Source organism: Chroicocephalus ridibundus, chromosome 9, assembly GCF_963924245.1.
Source record: "Chroicocephalus ridibundus chromosome 9, bChrRid1.1, whole genome shotgun sequence".
NCBI lineage: Eukaryota > Metazoa > Chordata > Aves > Charadriiformes > Laridae > Chroicocephalus > Chroicocephalus ridibundus.
In genome coordinates this window covers 36555704-36580580 of record NC_086292.1, presented here as the reverse complement: position 1 = coordinate 36580580, position 24877 = coordinate 36555704, and the positions used below count along the sequence as shown (strand labels likewise).

Sequence of the window (24877 nt, the reverse complement as noted above, 5' to 3'; positions counted from 1 at the left end):
TTTGCTGGTGAGGTTCAGATGGTGGCCCAGTGCAAAGGGTGTCTGTGACTGCCCTGTCACCATGCAGCCCTGGGAGAGGTGCTGCCGGGACAGGGTCTCGCTCTCACCTCTCTTCGCACAATGGGCTCAAGGTGCCCAACGCGCCAGGACGGGACTCCTCCACCTAGCTTGAGTTACAGCTCTCTGTCTCCATTTCACAGCCCCATTAGAAAATCTAAAAATAGGTGGTTGGAATCAATCCTATTGCAATTTCTCAGATCACTATCAAGAATTGGCCTGATCTCTTCAAACCATTCCTAAGGCAAACTCTTAGTTTTACATCCCCATATTTGGCTTTTGTTTTGTTTTTAAGCAGGGAAATCTAGCCTGTGTTTATGTGCTAGAGCAGTAGCTGGAATGATATCTTTACTTCTCACCAGTGCTTTTACACACATGCTTTTTTAACTAGAGTTTTCCTTACGATTGTTAATCCCGGAGCAGGAATTTCCTATTGCATTCCTCACAGCAGGAGAGCAAGAGGGAGAGGCTGCTCTTTCTCTAGCAATATCCTTTTCCACCCTTCCTGTTTATATAGCATTTTTGTTTAACCGGACGAGGCTGTCTGACAGTGACTTTGCCCAAGCTATAGCTGCCTTGCTCTCCATACGTTTGACGGGGTGACAGCCCACTCCCTGCAGCCTTTTGGGACCGCTTTTCCTTCACCTCCTGGCTTGAGCTGAGGAGCGGGTCAGGGAGGTAGGGCCAGCGCTGGGGCTCTGATGTGACATTGCTGCATCCCTGCTGCACCCAGAGCGGCACCGCTCTTCTCCAAGGCTGGGACACGCTGGGGAAAGGACAAGAAGCTGATTAAAACCTCTCCCTCCGACACACAAATAGCTCGACAGACCAAAGAGGGGGTTTCAAAACGCTGGGTTTTCCAAAGCCTCCCTGGCCAACCTTTAGCGAGTAAGAAAAACAATGGATACTCCAGTGCCCTGTTCCTCTATCTTCATTTATCTGATGGGAAGTTGAGGCCCATCCCAGTTTACAGCTTTCACCACTACCTCAGGAACAAAAAGGTGATTTCACACGCGCCGAGCCCATGCAGCCCGACTGACAAGTCCCCGGGCAGTGGCCCTGAAGAAGGACTTCTCCCTGCAAGAACAGAAGTGGAAGATGCGATGTCAGCCTCATTCTCACTGGAACTGGTGATGGTTTGGGCACTGGTGTCGCTCAGAACAAGCTGGCTCAGCGCTTTCGCCAGCCCCTCAGAGGACAGGAAACGAAACAACGAGCCTAAGTGAAGGAGGTGCTTTTTTCAGTGTCTAAACTGAGGACTTCCACTGACCACCTTCGTGCTGACCACAAAACCTACATGGAAGCGGAGAGGACAGCTGACCCCAGCACAGTTCTCTACTGACAAGGCAGAAAACTGAACCCCTGCATCTCAAGGGGATCTGCAAATATGCTTTACCCACAGCGTGACAGCCCAAGCCCTCAACAGCGTTTTGGTGCCTGGCTTTCACTGGTGTCCCACTGCAACATGAGGAGAATCCTGCGCTCCCACAAAAACACATACTCTGCGTTTTCCAATGCATTCCTGGGTATGGTGATGAGGATCTGGAAAGAAAACATCCCATGTTAGCTGTGATCCTTCTGAGCAGGAAAACACAACCTGAATTCTGGCCTCCTCAATGCAGAAGGAGCTCAGATAGAGCCTCAGGTACTTCCGAGGACTGCTCGCCCTCAGTTGCTCTGGCTCACCTTGGGTATTTCCAGAAGATATTCCAGAACCGATTTTATGGTAGATCTGGATTTCACCCTAGATTTTTGCAGGACAAATGATCTAAGAAACCATATGGTGCAAAAAGTAAATGCCAAAAAGAAAACCCCAGAAAAAAAGCTACCATTAAAAGTACCTAACTCATGGGAAAAACGACTATATACATGTTCTCAATACGTAAAATACAATTTATTGTATTTAGGCCATTCATAAGTATCAACACAATGTAGTATGTTTGAAACGAACATCTTACCAATAAATACTATCTAAACATTAATATTAATCTTTTGATCAAACGTGTACAGTGTATTGACTCAGTATTGCACAGTGAGCTCTATATGACATTTCCATAGTGCATTCAGTTTGTCACAGGGAGAGGTTGCCACAAATATTGCAAAGCATCAGAGTTGACTTTTCTAAGTCAAAACAGCTGAACTACTTCAATTAGGGACTGAAGGCTGGTACAAATGTCAGCCTCCTAGATTAATGGGTTATGGATTCATGGAACCTAATGTTTTCATGAATGAGGAGACTCTGTTTCTAGTACAGTTTTTATAGAATTGTAAAAAAAAAAAACCAAAACCCTTTCAAACACAACGAGGATATTATCATCAAACTTAGGTGAACAGCCAATCCCAGTGATACAGTGATCAGCTCACTCCAGTGAGCTTGTTTTCTCTTTTTTCAATCTGAATATAAATCATATCTTTGATCTTTGCAGCAATGTATCTCACCACTTGCATTCCAAAGGCCAGACCCCACAAGCCCCCAGCTTTAACTCCAGCGCTTTGCTCCCTCCGTGCCTCTGCTCAGGTCAGACTCGGTGCCTGTCAGAGTGAGCAGACGTCACACACTCTAGTCTCAATAGTTTTCAACTTATAAATACAGATATAATTTCCCAACAGGCCTATAATTAACTGTATCTCAGCTTTATCTGGTCAAGTCATAATTCTACAGCATCAGCTTGGCATGGGGGTAGTCCTGCCAGTTTGTACTGCGTTACCGTGCTGACACAGAGGGCTGGGTGCTGCCCGCAACGTGGCCGGCTGTACCGCTTCCCTGAAACCCAGCGGCTCCTGGGTCAGACGGGCTTGCGGGCTCCGCTGAGCACAGTATCAAAAGCTGGCAGGACTGCGGCTCACAGCAGGTTTTCAACAGCTCGCTGTTGTTCATTCTCAAGTCCAACTACAACAGAGCTATGTCCACACCCGTAAGGACCATACGATTTGGCTTGTAAGGTCTGACCCGCGTTTGCATGAACTTCTGCTGCTCTGAAACTGCAGGACCTTAAAACGGGCATATACCGCCTTAACACACATTTAAGCTACATCGCCCTGCCGAAGTGGTGTGAACTGCTCAAAGTGCAAATAAGAATCATGACCATAGAATGACTGTGACTGACTTGGAAAAGATTCGACCATCAGTCCAACGGTGCTTAGTGCCTGGCGTGTAGTATCCCTTAGTGCTTAGCATGTAGTATTCCTTTAAGTAAAAGAAAATTCACTCACCAAGTGATACAATTAAAAATTTCTAAGAAACTACTGGTTAAGTATTACCTCATGATTATGTAAATCATGTTTATATCCCTCATCTTTGCAGTTTATCATTTTGTATATATTTAGATTCTTTATATTCAGGTAACAGAGATGAAATACTTACTTCTATTTAAAAAGACGGTAGGAAAAACCAGGGATTGAAAGGATTCATTTTTTGTACAAAAAATACATTTTTATGACAACAGCCGGTACCTTCACAGTAGGTCCTTTGCTCCTCCACTTACTACCAAGGTTCAGTCATCCATAATGCCATCATAAAGTATCAGAATTGTTTTTCTTTCCACTTTCCAACACCAAAATAATGCACTACAACGGAATGTTTCCAAAGTCTTATGCTACATCCTGATAAAATCAGGAATCTTTTTTTTCTTTTCTTTTTTTTTGTTTTTTTACTTTAAAAAGGAACTCAATTCATGCAAATAAATACATAATATGCACCGAAATACTCAATTCTATGATACAGGTGACTTCAGAGAAAAGTCCCTTTATAATCATCTAGACTAGTTCTAATAAAAGAAGATAGTTTCAAAACAGAACTAAAACCATTTCATTTTACTACATGTTGATGTTTGCTATGTGTTCAAGCAGATTACATTTTCTACCTAGCTGTGTTAATCTGTGGGCTGTGTCACTCTTCTGTAGTGTAGCAAATATTTGATTTTGAGGGGTGGCTTTTTTTATGCAGTTGTTGTAATCCAGAGCATCTGTCTTCCTTTGATTCTGCGTACAGGATCTCAGGTCAAGCCCAGATCTGCAGAGAGAGAGTTGAACAATCATTTATGACATTGACTATTCTATCAAAGGTTTAATTAAAGTTTGGCAAGGCAGTCAGATTAGTGGTACAGTGTACCAGCAGCAATATTATTTAACCCCTAAGTTCAAAATTCCCTTAACAGTTTGGCTAGCACTTCGTAAGGACTTTTTTTTGTATTTGAATTTTCTGTTCATGTTCTACACTGTGGTTTTATATCCTCGTTCATCCCTCTAGAGCCAATTTTCCTGTAACAACCCTTCCCTTTTGCCCCCTTTTTTTAAACAATCAAACAAACATGGAAAGAAGCACCCGAGGCAGGTACTCCCAGCACTTACTCGGAGAGTGTGGTCCCAGGAGCCCGAGCAGAACGCCGTCCCGTCGGGAGAGACCCGCAAGGTGCTGACACGATTTTCATGTCCAAACAGGATGGATACACGGGAGCCTTTCAGCACATCCCAGACATTTATGGTGTAATCATTATAGCCTGCAAACAGTAGGCGACCTGCAAAGAGAATGAGGTTTTGCAAAGTGAGGGTTTGAGGAGGGAACACGTCTTGACTGCAGGAAGGGCCTTCTGCGGGACGTTCCTCACCCAGTGAGCCACAACCCAGCTTTCCCATGCCACCCTCTGCAGCCAGCCAGCCCTGACCGCTGCAGCCCCCCTGCTAGCTGTGCTCCTGTCAGACACCCCTGCTCCACTAAACACTGAACCAATTAAAACGTATTAGTTAAAAACATAGTTCAAATTGAGTTAAATTATATAGAATCTGTTCAGTCATTAGAGATGGGAGATGACCCATCCGATCTAGTTAAAGATGTCCCTGCTTACTGCAGGGGGGTTGGATTAGGTGACCTTTAAAGGTCCCTTCCAACCCAACACATTCCATGATTCTATGACTCCAGATCACGACAGACTGAAGAGCACTTCATCAGCTAATGCAGGGTAAATAGTATTTTACTCAGACTTTATGCAAGAAGTCGAATACAAATTGTTGAATGATTAGTGGACAACTTTGTAAGTGATTCACTGTCCCCAACAGGACAAGCTGCTGTGCTTGTGACCATGACAGAGACCTTTGTCCCTCTGTCCCGAGCGCAGGGCAGTTCACCCCCTCTCATCCCCACGCAGGCAACTTGAGGAGCTTCGCATTTGTTCTGGGGCAGGAGAGAGAAGACTTGAGCTCATGTCTCCAGATCTGTAGTTAGAAAGGGTAACGTCTCTGTCTTCATGCTCCTCTAACATACTTTTCCTATCTATTAATCATTTATTATCCTTTTATAAACTATTTATGTAAGTGCGCTTAATAGTCTAGTTACATTTCATGTTTCCTTTGAAATGTTTTTAATCATTATTGTGAAATTCTAGCCCAGCTGTAGTTAATGGCAAAATATTTCCTGCCTTCAGCAGGGCCAGGAAAATACTTTTCATTGCTGCAACGAAGCAACAGCCAACTAGGTTATTTAAAGAGTAATTATTTTTACAGAGGCAAAAAAAAGCTTCCATGCATTAAGTGTTTCTTTTGGTACTTAGTATTACTTTCGATAATTAAACTGGCAAAATTTTACAGTTCCCCTCAAATCCCAACACTAGGATAACCTCCAAAGTCCAGGTCTCACCGCTGAGAGAGAAGTCCACACTGGATGCTCCAAAAATGATGCTCTCTTTGGAATAAATTGCGACTTCTCTGTCTGCACGAAGGTCATACAAACGACACTGGATTAAAACAAAACCAACACACGTGTCTCAGTAAAGGCTGGAGTCAACAGCTACTACCTTTCATTGAAAAAACGGGAGCAGGAAGGATTGCAGCCTAACTGGCATCACCGGAAGAGGCTGCTCGGCTTCTTCTGCCATTTCTGCCTGCTGGAACTAGGACTCCTTTGGAGTCTAAGAGGGATCTCAGCAACGCAAGGCTGTTTCATATAAATTGAGTGAAGAACTTGCCTTTCCAAACTGCTTCTCTAAGCCTCCAGCCTGTCCTGCTATAAAGAGATGAGTGGTGGGCTTTGGACCATGGCTACCCACTGAAGGTCCCTCCACCCTCTTGCTTCCCCACTCTGGTTTCTTACATATTAGGGCACCCTGCTGCTGGGGAGGTGCATGGGGAGACAGTCTCTAAAGACAACAGTTTAGCCTCAGCTGGAGCCTGGGAGACAGAGGATTAAAGCTCTGGTCATCTTTGAGAACACGGACCACAGGGCACGGTGCTCAGACAGTCCCTTGTCACAAGGAAGCCTAGATGGTAGTCCTTGCTCTGAGTAAGGCGGGACTGCAAACAGCCCCTTGCCCTTCTGCGAGGCCTCTCTGTCTGAAAAGCCTACGTGAAAATAATTCAAGTGAAATAATACATTTTTATACAGATCTTTGGTTTTCATTTCTCATGGAAAATCCCCAATCACCTCTGCAACCTGCACTTCCTGTTTTTATCATTTGCCAGCGAACTTAGGCTTGTTTAACATGGAAATAATGTATAGACAGACCAGGCTTCATTGCCATGCAGAAAGGCAGTCTCTTAGCCCTGAAATCCAAATGCACTTCTGAAACTATTTGAACTGAAAACCTTCCTCAGTAAGTCAAGTTTAAGCAAACTCTGGCAGGATGGGTTTGCTAATATTAAGACTTTACTCAAGAAAAATGGCTGGTATTCAAGCCTGCACATAAAGGATAGGCTGTTTCACTCGCAGGGCGGTGGGGAGCTGCCAGGTGTGTGAAGTCCAGGTCTCCCAGTGCTCCCCACTGATGAATAATCCCATCAGACTGTCCTGACAGGGAGTCGGGGTCACCGCAGGTGACAGCACTGCCATGTGAGCACGCTTTTATGGCTTCCCTCCAGACAGTCAGGATTATCTGCTCCTTGAAATCCCTAAGCATATAAATCAGGTCAAGGATACCAGCCAGTGTATCGGTCCCTAACGCTGAAAATACCAACCTCTTCGTTTAAAGAATGAAGTAAATGGAAACTGCCAAAAACCTCTGTCAAAAGTACAGAGATGGAATTTCCCATTCTCCTGCTTAAGTCAGGGGTGTCAGGAATAGTTAAGAGAGAAAAACCCCGTCAAATAAATTAGTAAGCACAGCAGCCTAGAGCCTGGGGTACTGGGCATAGAGTGCTCTCATTGGAGTTTAATGATGGACAATTTCTCCATCTCATTCCCTCAGCACCTCAGGTGCTCACAGTACCACATCTGAATGTGTGGAGAGGCACTGGGTTCACCACAGAACTAGAGGTATTAATTTATAATCACAGCTTTTAAGACCTAAAAGCAGCGTATACTCTCTCCAGAAGAGCCTTGGAAGGTCTCCACATCCAGTGAAGACAAAGGGAATGTTTCTATTGAATTTAGCTAGTATCGGAGCAGACCCAAAATACGCTCTGAGGGCAGAGGACTTTAGAAAGAGTCTCCACCCTCATGCAACTCAGCGTGATGTTTGAATAAACAGGAGAAACAAGGTCCCAGGTGCCTCCCAAATGTCTGCTCTTGAGTTACACTTAACTGCCAGCTCAGTCCCTGCAGGGCTGTGGTACAGGCCAGCTGCAGTGAGAGCCACCAGCATCACTCAGGGGCCCAAAGGCACCAGGAGGTAAGTGGCATTTTGCATACAATGTGTTGACCAAGATTACCTGTCAATACATACCGTGCCCCTCCTAGCAGCTTGCTCAGAGATAAAGTAAGAGCTATTGTATCATCTAGGGTGTCCTGGATGCGGTGACTCACCGCAGTGAAGAGTGTTGGCACTGAGTCAGGGTGACAGGGAGGAGATGTACGTGGCCAAGGCCACCCTGGGGCCAGGGAGGCCAGCTGACCGGGGCTGCCCAGCTCCCCGCTCAGCCCACCGCTCCTCTGCTTGCCGGGACATGCACATTCATGTATGGGCTCCCTTCATGCCCCTGCGCTGGCTGCTCCTTTGGACACAAAGTGCAGCATTTCATCTGGTTCCTCCCATGTTGTGACCAACAACTATATGAACACAAATCTCTTCCAGTAAGGCAACTAATTTTGATCATGACACTTCAAAACATGGAAAGTCTGAAATGAATATTTGGACAGTACCTCATGTAGAAAAGTTTGCAGAGGTGACCTACAAAGTGTTTCTACATTTTCCCTATAGCATTATATATAGTATTTAATATATATTATATTATACCATTATTATTTCTGCAATTTTGGTATCACAGTCCCAGTTTAGTCACTTAAAGTCCTCTGTGGATGTGACCTAGTCTTTCTGGAAAATCTGACTTGGGAAGTAACAGAACTTCCCTAAATTAAGTTGCTGAATTAACATACCGTGGCATCGTCTGAACCAGAGGCAAAGGCATCTCCACTTGGGTAATATCTGTGCATAAGTAAAAAAAGACCAGAACACATTACATTACTTGGATGAGGTCAGACTTCAAAAATAGAACCAGTGCATTGCTCAACATCGCAAGTGTGTCCTCTCCCAGAAACATACTGACCTGACACTGTTGATATCTGAATCATGGGTCTCAAATGACTGGATGCACTGACCAGACCGCATATCCCAAACCATGGCTTTCTTGTCACATCCCTAATAAGACAAAAAAATTCACTGTGGAAATGGTGACATTCACCCCTCACGTGCTTCGTACACATCATCAAGCCCAGCCACATTCCAAGGTTCTGAACATTGCAGCTCTGAGGGGATTTAACAGCAAAGCAGCCGCAGAACTGGCTGCTCTGGTACCCCCACACCTGCTGCAGTTGCAGTTAGGGCTGGAGCCTCGGCAGTGCTGCAGACCAGCACGGTGGGGTGCAGACGGGCCGGGGGTGTTTGGGTAGGCGGTCCCGTACTCACTGGCATGCACAGCCCTGCTCTGCCTCTACTGCCACCGTACCGGTGTCTGCAGTACCACCATGTCACAGTGCTGCATAACTGACTCACTCCCTTACCGCTTAACAGGCTCAATATAAAAAATTAATAACCAGCATTTAAAGTTTTATAACTAATTCTTTTCATACACTGAAATAGAAAATGAAATAAGTGCATCTGGAGGGTCTCTCGCCCAGCCTCCCACCAGAGTTAACCCCTGCACCCATGCGCTCAATGGCATGGTTGGGATGAGAAAAGAAGCACAACAGCACTTCCTCTCATTGCCAAGCTCTAACCTGCCCTTCCGAGCTGTGCTTTGAAAAGCTCGTTGAAGACTGCGAGGTGCTCAGCACCCCGAATGCTCTGGGCAAGGGGCTCAGCCCACGTGGGCTGCATCACCCTTGGGGCAGGAATCATCTCATAGCTGCAGGGCCATGCCTTCAGCTGCAAGGTCTCGCTGCTGTCACAATCGCGGTGATAGGAAAAAGAACACAGACTTTTCTTGTAGGAGTGATGGGAGATTTGAATAAATACACCCCTGCTGAGGGGCAGGCCGTAGGCAGGCTCCGCTCTGGGGGGCTCAGCCTCTCTAAGGCTGCGTGGGAAGCAGAGGACAGGCCAGGCGGATGCTGCTTCTGCCGAGCTAGCGTGTCCTGCCCAGCAGATCATGCCACACATGTTATTTATTTTCACGCAAATATGATTGCTAATTAAATTAAACAGTCTTTTCACAATTCACATCTTTCTTTCTCTTTTTTTTTTTTTAAATTCTCTTGTTAAGATGAAATCCCTTCTTCTTTTTTTACTAACGATGTCATTATTTAAAAGAGGTAATATTTCTTTGTTCTGACTTGTGGTTTCTGCACAGGGGAAGCCAAACAGGATCAAGAACATTTTGGACTCAGCATATTTCCCTCTCAAGCCCCGCCACAGCCCAAGCCCAGCCCTTCGTATTGCTTCCATGTGCACTGTTCTTACTGACCTCTCTGGGAGTTTGGGGGCAAGACCAATCTGACAAGCTGGTGCTTTGACTCCTAAGGTTTTGAAGGAGAAACCAGCAACCACCTGCAGAGAGATGGGCCCCCTGAGGGCTATCCCACTCGCCCCAAGGAGCAGCGCTCAGAAGGCACAGAGCACAGCAGCCTGGGATGCAGCCCTGAGCTCAGCCAGGAGGGTTGGGATGTTCAGTGAAGCTGTGAAATGTAACAGCACCCAGTCTACACGCTGATGTATTGGCATTGCTTATTCCAGCTCGAGGTTACTGTTTTACACAGGCACAATACACAGGGAGTCTCTCTGTGCCACCATACCTTCAGGTTGCATTGTTTTGGCTATACCTGCATTGACACGGTATCAGACAGATCTTCACTGAAGTGGTATTTTGCATGTGATGAATTAAGCGAGTCCCTGTAAGCATGGACATGCCCAAGCTGCTATATCGACACAAGTATGACATATTCTCCTAGCAGTACCATAGCTGCTTGCGATTCTTTGCCCTATAATAAGCTGAGCTGTTCCCAGGGAGAACGAATCTATCCTTTCTGGGAAGCAAGCTCGGTGACAGGAAAGCCCGGGAGGAGTAATGCACTCGGATGGAATTAGCTTTCAGTCACGCTTTGGAGCAGCTGTGCAGGCAAACTGGGCCAGTGTGCTGGGCTCTGCTCCTGGTGGGCCAGCCAAACTTGACAATAAAGCCGTAACTGAGGAGGTCCAGGTTTATTGTGTAGAGATGGGACCATGACTCCGAGCACAAGTGGAATCTCCTAATCCATGGTCAGCACCCTTTGGCACAAGGGCCATTTACATCAGCAAGCACAAGACCAGCCCTGAGCCAGCGCTGGTGGGGCTCCAAAACCAGGTACCTTCTGCAAAGTTATGGTAGCAACCTGCTCCAGTAAGAGAGGTCTTCTCTCAGCTCCTGCCAGCTCCCACCTGCACACTCAATTTTGGATGTGGGAAAGACCAGGGCCATCTCAAAAAGGAGCTGAGCCCCATCCCACACACCTTTATGCCTTGCCTGCCTCACTGCCAGGCTGTGTGCCAATGGCTCCGCTGCCTGGGAACGGTGATCCCTCAAGCAGCAGGACAATATTTGGAAGATGCCCTGGGCACTCCCAGCAAGGTTTGTATGTTCCTCTGGGCCAGGACAGGGAGCGGGCAGCGTTCGACTGACGAAGGGGCTTTAAATGCCTCTGGTACCACTGGAAGGCACAGGGGACACAGCAACAGCTGAAGATGTGGCCACACCTCATCTCCCTGCTCCAACTTGTAGGAGAGTTTAGCCAGCGCCCAAGCTACCCCTTAGCTTCTCGGGAGCGGTTGAGGGACTTAGAGGCACGCACGTTATTTGCAGCCCCACTTCGATGCCCAGAGCAGGCCCCTGGCACACCCCGTCTGGCTCCAGAGAGCTGGGCAGGAGACATGAGCCAAATGTGGGAAGTCATCTGCTGTGACAAGCTCCTATCCACAGGGGCTCACACCTCCGCTGCGGTACGAACCCGCTGCTCTAACTCTGAGCCTTTCCCTTCCCGGGAGAGGCGTTGTTTTGATCTCGGGCTGGATTGCTTTGGTGTGGGGTGGAATTTGCTAAGTAAGCAGAACTGCAGTCAGGCTGGCTGGGTGGGTTTGACCCCACAGTCAGAGGTTTAATTTGCTCCAGCTTGGAAAATGTGCTTGCAATGAGTGGATTGCACTAAGGCTTCCAACACATACTCCAGCACTCTCTCAATATGATCACGAGTCTCCTGCTTTGCTGCCTTTTCCCTTCCACATTCATTAATTTTATATTATGGTAGGAATCTCCTGCTTACCCCAGAGACAAATGTATTTCCCGTTTCAGAAGGGGCCAGGTCCAGGCACAGGACATCAGCTCCATGGCCATGGAAACTCTGTAGAAGCTGCCCGCTCTCAACATCCCACAGAGCACAAGTTCCGTCTCCACTTGCTGTCAGGATCTACAGGATGTGGCAAGAAGAGTCATGATAGAAAAATCAGCAGATGATCTTCAAGTTCACAGAGATACAACTGACATCCTATACGTACACCAAGGACAGCTTTGATTTAATGAAATATTATGCAATAAATCAAAGCCATAAAACCAACGTGAATCTATGCATAGTTTATGTTTTCCACTTTTAAGGAAAGACATTAGACTGGAAAGGAGAGCTGTATTGACACAGCTATACCTACACCGTGTTTCAATAACGGTCGGGTTTGTGCAGTGGGGTTTGGAGACCTGATGGCAATAAGGGTCTGACGGCATTTCCATATATTCCAAAAAGAAGGCAGAGTCAGACTGGTATTCCTGTCTGCCCCTCTATTTAACCCTATCCATATTTAGGCTGCTGGAATTCAACCCGGGTAAAGAGAAAAACTGTTGGAGTTAAGTATACCTGTTTAACTTTCTAAATTTTTTTCTGCTTGAAATAGCCAGGTTACACCCAATTAATTGGGTTCAAGACATGGATTTTCTGAAAGGGGAGTAAGCCTGTCTAGACAGTTGTTTGGTAAGTCCATCACCTCTCACTTGTCCAAAACCACTTGTGTGTGAAAGGGCTTGAACATACACTGACTGAACATAGCTCACGGCTTCCCTCATCTGCTACAGTGCTTGTAGAAAGCACATGTGATCAGGGCTTGTTATTGTGGCTAAATCCTGATGCTGCTCAATTGTTCAAAATTTCCCCTTGGCACCCGAAGCTGTTATGCAGTCACAAATTCTGTAGGTTGCAAGAGTCCCTGTGCACCGGCATGGAAGGGGGCAAGGGTGAATTTGGGAGGGCTCAGTCTTGCACACAGGGTTTTCTCAAGGCCAGTGAGAAAACTCAAGGGATCACAGTGGGTAGTTAGAAGTTAAAAAGAATATACTCTTCAAGAAGAAAATGATCACACAATCATGAAACCATTCACAGAGTTGCATAAAGGTTAAACACTGAACATGTTTGACAGATGCTCCAAAAACTCCTCCCATAAACAGAGGTCTGCAAAGCTGCAGAACAGACTGTTCCAAAGCCTCCAGCAGAGAGACACTAATACTCTGAGATGATAATAGCAGAAAAAAGTCCTGACTTGTCTTTCTGGCCAGCTTTTGAGCTTAGATCAATGAACGTCTCTGTTCTGTGGAATATTTGTACTTGGCTGAGGAATGAGGACTTTCAGCTCTGAGGATTTGCTCTTGTAATAACGTGTAAGAAAGATATGAAGGGAACAGGAGAAGCTAAAAGTGTAAGGGAAGGGTCTATTGGCAACCCAGAGCTCCAGCTAATGCATAAAGAGAAATCACAGAATCGCTTAGGCTGGAAGGGACCTTTCAGGTCATCTAGTCCAACCATCAACCTAACTCTGACAAAACCCATCACTAAATCGTATCTCTAAGCACTCTGTCTACCTGTCTTTTAAATACCTCACAAATGTTATGGAACCAACTCCAAAAATCCCAGACCAGAAGGGAATTAACAATCTTTGCTATCGGACTCTGGCTCGCTGCACGAGGCTGGCTGGATGGGGATCCTCGCCTGGCGCCTGGTGGCAAGAGACAGCACTTGCATGGGGCAGGGGACAGCAGGGACACAGCCCCTGCTGCCAGGGGCACAGGCACCGGGGCCACCCTCACCTTTGCCTCTTCCACCATGGCCACGGGCCTCATCCTGCTTCTCAGCCCTGCCGCACTATGGCTGCCTGCCCTATGCACAACACTTGAGATCCCAATTAACCGTTGCTATTAATACACAGGGAGCGTTGTCACGTGGGGAGCATTATCACACCAAGGAGTGGCAGATACCTAATTTAGGAAGCGAAGCTCCCTGGCTCTCTGCGTACTGAGGCGGGGGAGGCTCGCTCTGGCAAGACTGATGTGGGGCACCGAGAAGGAGGTGCGTAGGTCGCCCAGCCCTGCAGCTCAGCGCTTGGCTTGGCCCAGGGTGGGAACGTGACGAGGAGCAAGGATGGGACCCCCTCTTTCTGCACCCACACAGCCTGAGAGTGGCTTTAATCAACGATGAACCACCCCCACATCTCCTCTTTTTCCATGGCGCTGCCAGATGCCCATAGGCACACCAACTCCTAAACTCCCACCCTGTCTTTCATTCCTCTGAGGGAAAACCAAGCTGTATTTTAAGCGAGCGGCCAAGGCAGAGCAGCAGCATCCACAGCACCGTGCAGTGGGTGCTGTGGGGGCACCGGGCTGGGGGACACCTCCGCCACGCACCCAGGCTGCTCCAGGACAGGTGCCACATCCCTCGGTGAGGCCAGCCGGGAGAGCAGAGCTGCTCCGCACATGGCTGGGAAAGCTCCTGTGCAGTGTACTTCTTGCTCCATGCACCCACAGTTACTGAGTAATTTTAATTCTGAAGCCATTATGTAAAAAGAAGAAGATAAGAAATCTGGGATTCTCCCCTACATAACAGTGTCCTAACAGAAGCCTGACCAACCCACTTGCTTCTATTTGTTTCAATAACATGTAGTGCTACAAATGATCACTTATAAGCCTATCATCACAAGAAAATTTCTTTTTAAAGTCTCCAGAAAAATCTCTGAATCACTGAACATAAAGCATCTAAATCCACCGTGGTATTATTTAACAATAGTAATACATCACCTTCAATATTAATGCAGTTTGCTGTATTTAATATGGAGAAAAAAAACCCAACTTTCCTTTCTTTTTTTATTACGAAAAATAAATAACTATTTTTCCTTTCATAGGATTTAATCACAATGCATATAGGTATGGAAAAGAAAAGAGAGTACTGGTTTTCTCTCTCATCAAAAACATGCCCCTTAATTTAGACTGCTCTAATTACGCCGGACTCCTGCACAGTAAGGTCAGGGCTGAGCAAGCCTGAGCTCCGGGTACCTCCACCACTTGTTTCCATGGCAATGGACTTAAATTAGCACCTCAGAGTCATTACAGAAACCATAGAGCGACAAACAACAACATATTCGTGGGCATCTCATGTCCTGAAATAGAAGCAATGAGAGCTGATATTTCCTTCAGAAGAGCTCCAAATATCTGGACAAGGCATTGCCTTTCCAGCAGCTCTGCTGACACGGAGAGCAATGAAAATGCTCCCTTCTGCCACTTATTTTGCTGCAGAGCTTCAATCGAATTAAAAAAAACAGAGAGGACAAGGGGATTACCCTGGCTCCTTTCATCATCTTTCGTGTTCCTGGAGAAAGAGATCTTTGAGATATTCGCTACAGAGGAAGGCTGGCCTGGTCTCAGAAGATCTGCATTTAGTTCCTGGCTTTGCCATCGTCTCCCACTGTGCTCCAAGCCCCCGGCTGCGAGATGGGGATAGCGTCACTCCTTTCCCTCGAGGGAACACACCATTGCATTTACAGACAACAGGGCTGGCCCTGTGGGGCCATCCTCAGGCTCAAATATCTCACTTGGGACAAACGAAAAATATTAAGAATGAAAGCAAAAGCAAAGTTGGCTGAACATCCGGGACAAAGCAGGCAAACAACACAGTCTCCGTTGGCTGGCAACCTGGTCTTAGCCAAACTGGGTTTTAAACTACTTGTATTAGTTTGAGCTCCTAAAAGCACAAGCCAGCAGAGACGCTGTGAGCAGAGGACACACAGGTACCAGCGAGCTCCCTCTGCAGAAGCGACAGGCCTTTGCAAGGTGCAGGCAGGACAGCCTGGCCACGGGCTGTGACATGCATTTCCTTACAGCAGCTTTTGCAGCACCTCCATTGCCCCCAGCGAGGGTTTTCCAGCAGCCCCGGCGTGGGGCAGGACATGGCCCTGGGCGCCCCAGGTGCAAGGAAGGTTACTGGCACGGCGTACGAGTGCAGCTCATGTTAGGTGTCGCTGGAGGGTGAGCAGCGGGTAGGGAATGCATTTACCTGCATGTCTGAGTTAGTGAAGCTGCAGGCAGACAAGTAGTTTGTGTGCATTGCAACCGATTTCTTCTTTGCAGCCATATTTTCATTTTTGTCAAATGTCAGAGGGTACACAGAACACTTGTTGTCCAGGCCACTAAAGAGAGTAATAATAGCAATAACAGAGAGGAGAACTGGTTAAAACTGCAACGACAAAAGGCGAGTGGTGATAAGAAGGAAACCACCTGTCGGTGCTGCGCTGCCAACCCTTACAAGTACCGACTTCCCTGTATTGTGCTGCCCGGGATCTCCCCGTACAGGGAAGCCCCAGCTGCCTCACCAGCCCGGCTACTTTACAGAACTTGAACAGCTGCGCCTCAGTATTTTTTACCCTCATCGAGTTTATAAATGGCACTGAATGAAACCTCACGAAAGTATAAACTGGGAGGTGACATAGCAGTCACCTCAGGGTTAATGTTTCACATACAGTCAAGCTGCCACATTTCTGTTGACATCTGTCATGGAGAGGATCAGTATTTAAGCATCATTATTTATCTACCTTAATAAATTTGACCCAACTCTTATGGAAGAGACGGTATAGCAAGCAGTGGGTATGAAGACAAGGCTTTTAGAAGAGTTTGGAAAAAAGGCAACACTGACTTCTGTAGCTGGCGTGTCCCTCCTGAACACCAGTTGCACCAGTTAAGCTGTGTCTTTTCTAAAGGTCTGATTTGTGTCTGGCCCTTTTCTAGAGCCGTAGGAGGTCAGCCCTGTCCTGGTCCCTGGGATCCCGGCACACCACCAGGTGCTGGTCCTGTGTCTTATATTACATGCACGGCACTTACCCGACAGCACAACAGAACTACAGAATTAGGTAGTGCAATGCGTATATGCCCTTCCTGTCTCTCTTACAAGTGTGAAGACAGAGCTTTCTTGTCATTCGTTGAGTTTTAGTCAAAAACATACAGTTTCCGGATCCCCTCTCCACACACATTTCTGGAGTCTGCCTGTCTGTCTCAGTCTGCTGCTTTCTAGACTTGCAAGCTGCACAGTAAAGTCTCCCTTTGTTCCTTTCTCTCACCCCAAGCTTGTTTTGTCTGTCTGATCCACCCAGTCCTTTTTTAAAAGATGTTTTGCCAACATCTCATCTCTTTATTTATCTATATGCATAAACTCCATTTTTTCAAACCTGAGCCCTCAGAAAACTTGGAGAAGATTATCAAGGATGGGGTTACTTCTCCCCACCCCGCTTGGCAAGTGCTATTCATGTGCTGGTAATCATTAATGACTAACCTTCTGTACATCATAGGAGAAAGAGTGCAAAGTAAGAACAGGGTTAAAACCACTCTCCCTTAGAAGATATATCCAACACACACAACTGAACTGGAACAGGGAACTTGCATGCATGTAGAATTCCTAACCCGTGATATAAACGCTGAAAGAGGATTATTTTCCATGCTTACACAACAAATGTTATTCCACTGAAGTCAGTGGAGATAATGCATACAAGCCATTATGGGAACAGAATCAGAGGCACTGAATGCAGTCCTTCTACCCGCAATTAAGGCATGCAAACTTCTAGCTGTCAGCATCTGAAGGCACCAGGTCACCACAACAAACGAAGCTTCTCTGTGTAAGCAGCTTTGGAAACTGGGAACTTACCCACAAGCAATGGCACATCCAGATGGGGCATACGCACACGCCATCACCCAGGTACACGGCATCGTCACTGCATGTTCCTGAAACACAGCATCTCTTTAAATGGGGATGTCACTGTTTCTCTAATCGGTGTAAGGAAAACAGTGTAGAGTAGTAAGTTCAGTATTTCTGTGGGACATCCTTAGGGTCAGTGAAAGATATAGGTGTTTCCCCCAGCCATAACTCAAAATCTATAACTCAAAGGGCTGGGACAACCCTTACTGCAGAACACAGCAGAGCAGCAGGAGAATGGCTAGCCCCTCCCTGACACTTCCCACCTTATTCATCAGCCCCAAACAGATCATACAGCATGTTTTATTTGGGTTACTCGGTGCTGTAAAAGGTCCCCACTGCTGCCCGTGTAAAAGTGAGTTACAAACAAGGTATTTTTTCCCAGCTGTGTGAAGCAGGGTGCTGCGAGGCAGCCCTGGCAGGGCTTGGAGGAGCAGCGGCACCATTTCACAGTGAACACCACAGCTGAAGGATCCCGGGTGATCACATAGGGCACCCGGTATGGGGGTTACCCAGGGGGGGCCTCTGTTTTGCTGTCTGGGTTTTGTCCCCAGCAGGGAGCCCTCTCTGTCAGCGAAGATGCTGGATCCTGCTGGAGACCACAATAAACCCCAGTGCCCTGATGGGGACTTTGCTCAGAGACATGTCAAGGGAGATGGTTTACTCTGGGCCCCTTGGTTTGAGGTGCTGGTGGAGGTCTACATGTCATCCCATCATCCCGCTGCCTCTTGTGACACCTGTGAGCCCTTCAGCCCCCCATCTTATCCCACCGTCATTTGCCCTGTGCACAGAAATACGACTTTTGTGGAAGTTTCACTTACCTTGTTGGTAGTGAAGGAATCCCACACGATCACCTTCCCATCCTGAATGAAAGCACACAGAGAGAGAAACTGAGGCCTTCTAGAGACATGGCTGTCAGTCTACTTCCCAGATTTGGGGAAAACTCTGCTGCTCATTTCCATCCCCCCAGTCTGCTATGTCATGACATTTTTGTCTCCGTTTTAACAACAGCACAATGGTCACAACGAAGCACTAAGGAGAGGCTCCTCAGTAGTGTGTTATGTCTTTTACCAGAAGAAAAGCATATCTCCTCCTCACCGAGATGACCGATGTCGTCTCAAAAGATGGAATTATTTATTTATTTATTTCCCTTCCCTTTTAGTGGGTTTATGAGAACTCTTGTCACTTGCAGCACACGCCATGGACAGGACCACCTCCTCAGGAAACTGCCACTATTGAGCCCTCACTTGCCTCCTTTCAGCCACAATGTGTTTCTCCCAGCCTGTAATCACCACCTGCAAAAGGGTCACCTCTCCCAGGTCGTATCTGTCAGTGGCTCAGTACGGAACCTTGCAAATACAAGAGGTGACCTGTGCTACAAATCACTCGCCAAGCTGGCGGCACTCATGGGCGCTATTTATGGACATTGCACTGTTTATTCATCTTCACTTTCCTGTCTTTTCCTGGTTTTCCCTTTACTGCTCACTACGCTTACTCAACCTTCAACTATCCATTGATACAATCTGCTAAATAGGCATTGTAAGAACCCTCCACAGAAAGCAACACAATCACTTTGTGTATGCCAGCTACACTCATGCCAGCTACTTTGCCTTATGCACATAATGCCCTGTATCGTGAAAGCAAAATGTTTATTTCTGAGCAACAATTATTGCTGTACCTGGACTCATTGCAGTTCTTAAAATAGAGTAAAAAATGCATTACAACTTGCCCGTTCAGCTTTCTGATCTACACACTGGCATTTTAACCACTTTAAAAAATGTGACATTAATTATTTAAAACTATTCTCTTTGCTGAGATTACCATGAATGGTAAAAACTCACAGTAACTGAAGGTGGCTTGCAATGCAGATTGCCTATTTTTATCCCTCAAGTGAGACCCCTGACAGATTTCATATAGGTCAATGAACAGCTGTGAGACGCAACAAGCTCACTTGCTGCCATACTGGGCTCAGGACAAACCAGGGGATCTAGAAAGTAATTATCTCATTACCTCCTCCAACTCATGAGACTGGTCTTGAGCAGGTGTTAGGACTGTTTCTCAAAATGCCCAAGTAAATACAGTAATTTTGGCAGGATGTTTGAGGCTTTCAAGGTCACGTCAATCATACAGACTACAGAAAAAATTTCTGTGCACAGAAATCTCTAGAAGAATCAACATTTCTTCCCTTCTCCTGATTATTTTCTCCGAACACATAAACTGAAATCATTACTAAATGTTTTATCTGTAAAGAACAAGGAAATAAAAGTGGCCTCAGATGAATTCTATTTTCTACTGTAGTAGGGAATATGGGAAAAATCTGTATGACTGGACAAGAAATGTTTAGGGTATTATCCATAACAGGTGTAGCGATGATCAGAAGCTTGGATTTATGCTCTCTGAACAAATACATTGCCAGTGAACTGCTCTACGGGCATCTTTAAAACATTTACACTATACACAGTTATCATCTGCAAAGAGTGGCACGTAGCACAGCCAAAAGATTTGTACAGTGCCCAACAATAGCTTTGAAAAATGTCTGCCCAGCAGCATACCTGGGAAGAGCTCACAATTCTTCTCTTGTCTTTGCACCAGTCCATACAGAGAACTTTATTTCCGTGGCCCTTCAGGGTCCTCCTGGTCTTCATCACAAACTGGCCCAGCGCCTCCACACGCTCTGCCACCTGATGAACTGCAAACAGCTGATGGTTAGAGAGCCCTGCACCAAAGCCCGGGCAAATCTCTATGTTTATGTGTAACGACACTTGGAGAAATTAATCTATGAAGTTTGAGTCTATGGTGCAAGCCAACAAACTCTGCTTCAGAGCTGGCAGGTGGTAAAACCAAGGTGGGTGGCGTATGAACATATTCACCAGATAAAGAAAAGGATGAGTTCACTCAGGGCTTGAGTTCCATGGCTGTAGCAGATGAAGCTCTTGCAGATCATCGCACCCAAGTGTAACTGGAAAACAGATTACCCCCTTGCCCCCTCTTCTTGGGAAATCCTCAATCTGACTGAGGCTTGAAGACTCCAGACTAACACATGCCTCAAGGTACTCAGCAGAAGTGAAGACCACTACTGGGTCTTGGAGGAAAAATCATACAAAAGAAGTGGGTAAGCATCAAACCTCTGAGGTTTCAATGGCAAAACACTTGTGCTGGATGTGAGACTCCCAGCCACAGTCAGCTCTCGGCACCGCAGCGGTGGTGCAGTGTGATACAGGTACTAGCCACTGGCGCTGGAGACTGCTGTGCTGTACCATCCCTTCTGGTGGCCAGGGGAGCACTGAGGGCCAGGACACAGCTCTGAGTGAGCAGGGAAGCTTGGCGTTTCCTCTAAGAGTGCACTACCCAACTTCTCAACAGTGTCCATGGACATGGAGGACTTCACAGGTGGGTCAGCTTTTTCTTTTATGAGAAAGAGAAACAGAGGGGGCAGGCGAGCAACTTTCCTGAGTAGCATCCTCTGGTGGAGAAGTCAGTTATTTCATACCTCATTTAATAGCAGTACATTCAGCTGATATTGTTAAAAACCCAACAAACTTACATTTCCAATTGTGCAAACTCACTTTGACAGAAAATTCATCCCACTGCAGCTGACACAACTAAAAGGTGTCTCATGTAACCCTGATGTCTCATGCTGGGGTCATCTGCACGTGTCTGGGAGAAAGCGTCATCTGAGGAAACCTATTTGCTCTGCTCCAGCATTGTTCATCCAGCCTGGAGCTGAGCAGGGCCACGATGTGTCTTGGCACCCTGTGGCAGCTCTGACACACTTCACACGCAGCATCAGGGAGGGTGGGAGTTGCTTCAAGTCTCACAGCAGAATAGGGGTCCTGGGGCAGGAGAATCTGGCACCAGAATTAAAAATGACTCTGTCTAGAGAAGAGCTAGTAGGATCCAGTGCTTCCCTGTGTTGTGTGTTTGTCCGTGTTGAAATCTGAGATGATCCAGCTGCTGTTAGCCAAGGGGGCAATGCCTGACTCAAACCTTTTGAAATAACTGCAGAATCTCACATGCTTTAATGAGCTGGTGGAAGAAATCTTAAGCTTTTCAATGCCATGCTGGAGGCTGAGCTCCACGTCCCACATGGCAGTGATTGCTCTGGAGCTGCATTGCTGCTTCACCCTTTGTCGCTTTTCCAGAGCTGCAAGAAAGCTCATGGGCTTGGAAGGGCTGTCACAGCCAGAGAGCAGGCATCCTTAACTTTGAGATCATTCCCTGGCACAGGGTCAGGGGAGCAATCTCTGCCTAAGGCAGAGACTAATTTCTAGTGGATTAGCTTTTCAAGAGTTGTCTTTCAAAACCACCAGCCCCACAGGCTGTGCCAGAATAATGTTCTCACCCGAAATCTCTGCTCGACCAGTCTCACCCAGCCAGGAGACAAGTGCTGTCCACCATTCCTGACAATTTGTCCATACCATCTCTAACAGGAGGTCAGAAGTGAGTTTCTGAGAGAGTACTATATCAAACCACTGAGCAAAAGAGACGTTTTCCCCTACTTTTGCCCATGGAAGTCTGCCAAATGATCCAATCAAATGACATGAAAACACGGGACAGGAGGTTATTATGGCAGCTGGAAAGATGCTTGTGTCCAGAACATATCTGAAAAAACAAACGTTTCACAGACAATGGGCAAAGCGTTTCCATTATGTCAATGCAGCCGAGACTCTGTGGAACTGCCTGGTTTAGCCCTCCTGATTCTCTGAGGACGCTTATCTCCGACCACAGCCATAATAATCCCGCACCCGCCTAGCACAGGTTTTAGAGTCAGATAATTATTTTGAAGCATTCTCCAATACTGTTTCAAGATAGTTGAAAATTATGCAGTGAGGCAAGTAGATCAGCTAAAGCCAATAAAAAGCTTGAGTTTCACAAAGGTCCAGATAGAACAGGCTATTTTCCTAAAACATAGCATTTGGCCTGAACGGGAGGTGTGGACTTGATGCAGATACTATTGAGTCTTTGATCTTTTCTGTGCTGGAAGTCAGTTGGTCCTAATGGTCTCTTCTGGCCTTAAAAATGTATGGATTGCATGAATAGAACAAACTGTTTTATCTACACCTAAAATTTTAAGCCATAGAATCGAATCCTTAAAATTGTAAGATTGCAAATCAAATGCACGTTTGGTATTTCCTTTTTCTATCCACATTTTTGAGAGCTGCTGTTCAAAACCAGTTGAACAAATAAGGGCAATCCTAGTTCAGCCAGCTGTTTGTTTTGGGAACCATAGAGGGAAAGTCATGGTCAGAGGAAAAAAATGCAAAAGATACAATTTTAGATTACGAAAGAAAAAAACCCAAAACCCCAAAAACAGAATAGAGGCTTTATTCTGGAACTTACAACCTCTGCAGAAACAGTTCTTGGGGATAATTTAAGTACAAAAAAGCTCTGATACAGAATCGATTAAATAAAATATGAGGGCACATAGTCCTAGAGAAGCATAAGACTTTTGTCTTAGAAATCATGTCATGGCTGTGTAAACACAGCATTCTAATGTATGTTTACAGATTTGACGTATGACAAAGACATAAGTATCCCATGACTAACAATGACACGCACAGTTATAGTGTCTGCAATCACAGGTAAAACGCTTTGTAAGCAAAAATGGATTTAAGCCTATGCTTAAGAGGTCTGTGAAACAGAAGCCCCACTACTTCTGATACAGAAATTATACTGTAGTAATACAATGATCTATGGTAATATTTCTGTAATGAGGCCATCTCCATTTGTTTAATGATTCCTATTAATGGGACACTCATATAACATATGATTGCCTAATTTAGACAAGAAAATGCTCTATTTACTCCAGAAAAAATTCTTTTAGCCCTCCCCCACCTGAAATTTAAGAATGTTTGCCAGTGTCTTAGTCTTACAAAACACTAAGCTAAATCACTGGATACAGGCTGAGATTCCTTTTCAACATTTAAGCCATCAAAACAGATGAAACAGAAGTTTTAATGACCCAGTATTATTTCTAATAAAGCAAGCGATATGATTTCAGGGGTATACAATAATTTACATGTTTTTTCTCAAAAAAACCCCCCAATCTACATTATATTATATCATTGTAATTGTAAAAATGAAATAAAAATAAAAGTATTTTTATATCTCAGGACAGGATTAACACCTATTTGAGAAGCTTCATAAAAAATAAGGTTAGCTTATTTTTTCCTGGGGGGGATGGGGTGTGGGGAGAGGGCAAGGTTGAAATCTGTTCATGTCAATTCTGTTACATTGACGACAGATCTTGAAACTGCAGCTGATAATGGTCAGTTACGCATTGACAGCTCGAGCATTGACGCACGCCGCACCTCTGAATCAGCACTGGGTCCCTGAAAGTTGTTTCCTTGGGTAAAGGCGCTGTTTTGGGAAACAACGTTCTTTTTTTAAGCCCTTCTACCTTGTGTGAAACCCTGGCCTCATTAAAGCAAATTCCCGTCAACTTCCGCAAGGCTGGGTTTAATCTTTGTTTCTGCCACTAAGATGTGCACTAAAACGAAGCAAATCAACCTCAGAATCCACTGAGGGGGGGATATTTCACCCTCCTTTCCCATCCCAGCCTCCACCAAAGGCAGGGCGCAAAGCCTTGAGCCCAGCCCGAGCCGGGCCAGAAGCACCCGCGGCCGGGGGCGATGCGGGGCCTCGGGGCGGTGCGGATGCCGGGGGGCTGCGGGGCCCCGGGGGGATGCGGGGCGTGGGTCCCCGGGCCCTGCCGGCACTGCGGGGCCGCGGCCGCCGCGGGAGGCCGGGCCGCCCGCCCTCCCCATCCGCTTCCCGTTCCCCCCGGGCGCGGAGCCGCCGCGCGTTGTCCGAGCGGCGCGGCCCATGGCGGAGCAGGGCATCCCCACCGTCCCGACGCCAGGGGCGGGCGCGGGGGCGGCTCTCCCCGCGGGGTGCCTGCCCTTCCCGCGGGGTGCCTGCCCTCCCCGGCCTCCAGCTGCGCAGCGCCCGTGTCGGGGCGGCGGCAGCCCGCGCTCCCGTCCCCCCGGCCCCACTCACGCTCCACGTCGTGCAGCTTGGCCCGCTCCTCCTCCAGCTTGCCCTTCAGGCTCTCGGCCTCATTTTTCAGCGATGCCAAGGTCTCGTTCTCCTGCAGCCCCTCGGTTGCCATCTTTGCAAAGGAAGCGGGGAGAGAGAGGAGATGAGAGCGGCTAGGAGGAGGAGTTTGCTCGCCTGGCTCCCGGGGATGCTGCCGAGGCTCCTGCTGCCGCAGCAACGGCGCCGGAGCCGGCCCGGGCTCCCTCCCCTCCTGCGCTGACGTCCAGGGCCGGGCTGGATGCTCCTCCGGCACCTGACCGGGCTCCCTGCGGAAAAACACCCCCGAGAGCCGCCCGTGCGAGGCAGCACGGCAGGCTCAGCATCCCCGCCGGCCCCCGGGCCGGCAGCTGCCGCCAGCCTCACCCCCTGCCCTCCTCCTGCCCGCAGGCTCCCGCCAGCAGG

At 47.1% G+C, this 24877-nt stretch overlaps 1 protein-coding gene across 1 annotated transcript; it reads right to left on the bottom strand.

Annotated features, from left to right (window-relative positions):
- Positions 1 to 1923: 1923 nt before the first annotated feature.
- Positions 1924 to 24843, bottom strand: GNB5 (G protein subunit beta 5). The gene is made up of 11 exons (XM_063346218.1): positions 24437 to 24843; positions 19990 to 20126; positions 18259 to 18300; positions 17390 to 17466; positions 15752 to 15884; positions 11714 to 11857; positions 8530 to 8621; positions 8360 to 8408; positions 5690 to 5786; positions 4408 to 4574; positions 1924 to 4069 (listed from the first exon to the last, which is right to left on the bottom strand). Exons 1-11 carry the CDS (start codon positions 24546 to 24548, stop codon positions 4058 to 4060), a joined length of 1062 nt encoding a protein of 353 aa, XP_063202288.1. The 5' UTR covers positions 24549 to 24843; the 3' UTR covers positions 1924 to 4057.
- Between the last annotated feature and the right edge of the window lie 34 nt (positions 24844 to 24877).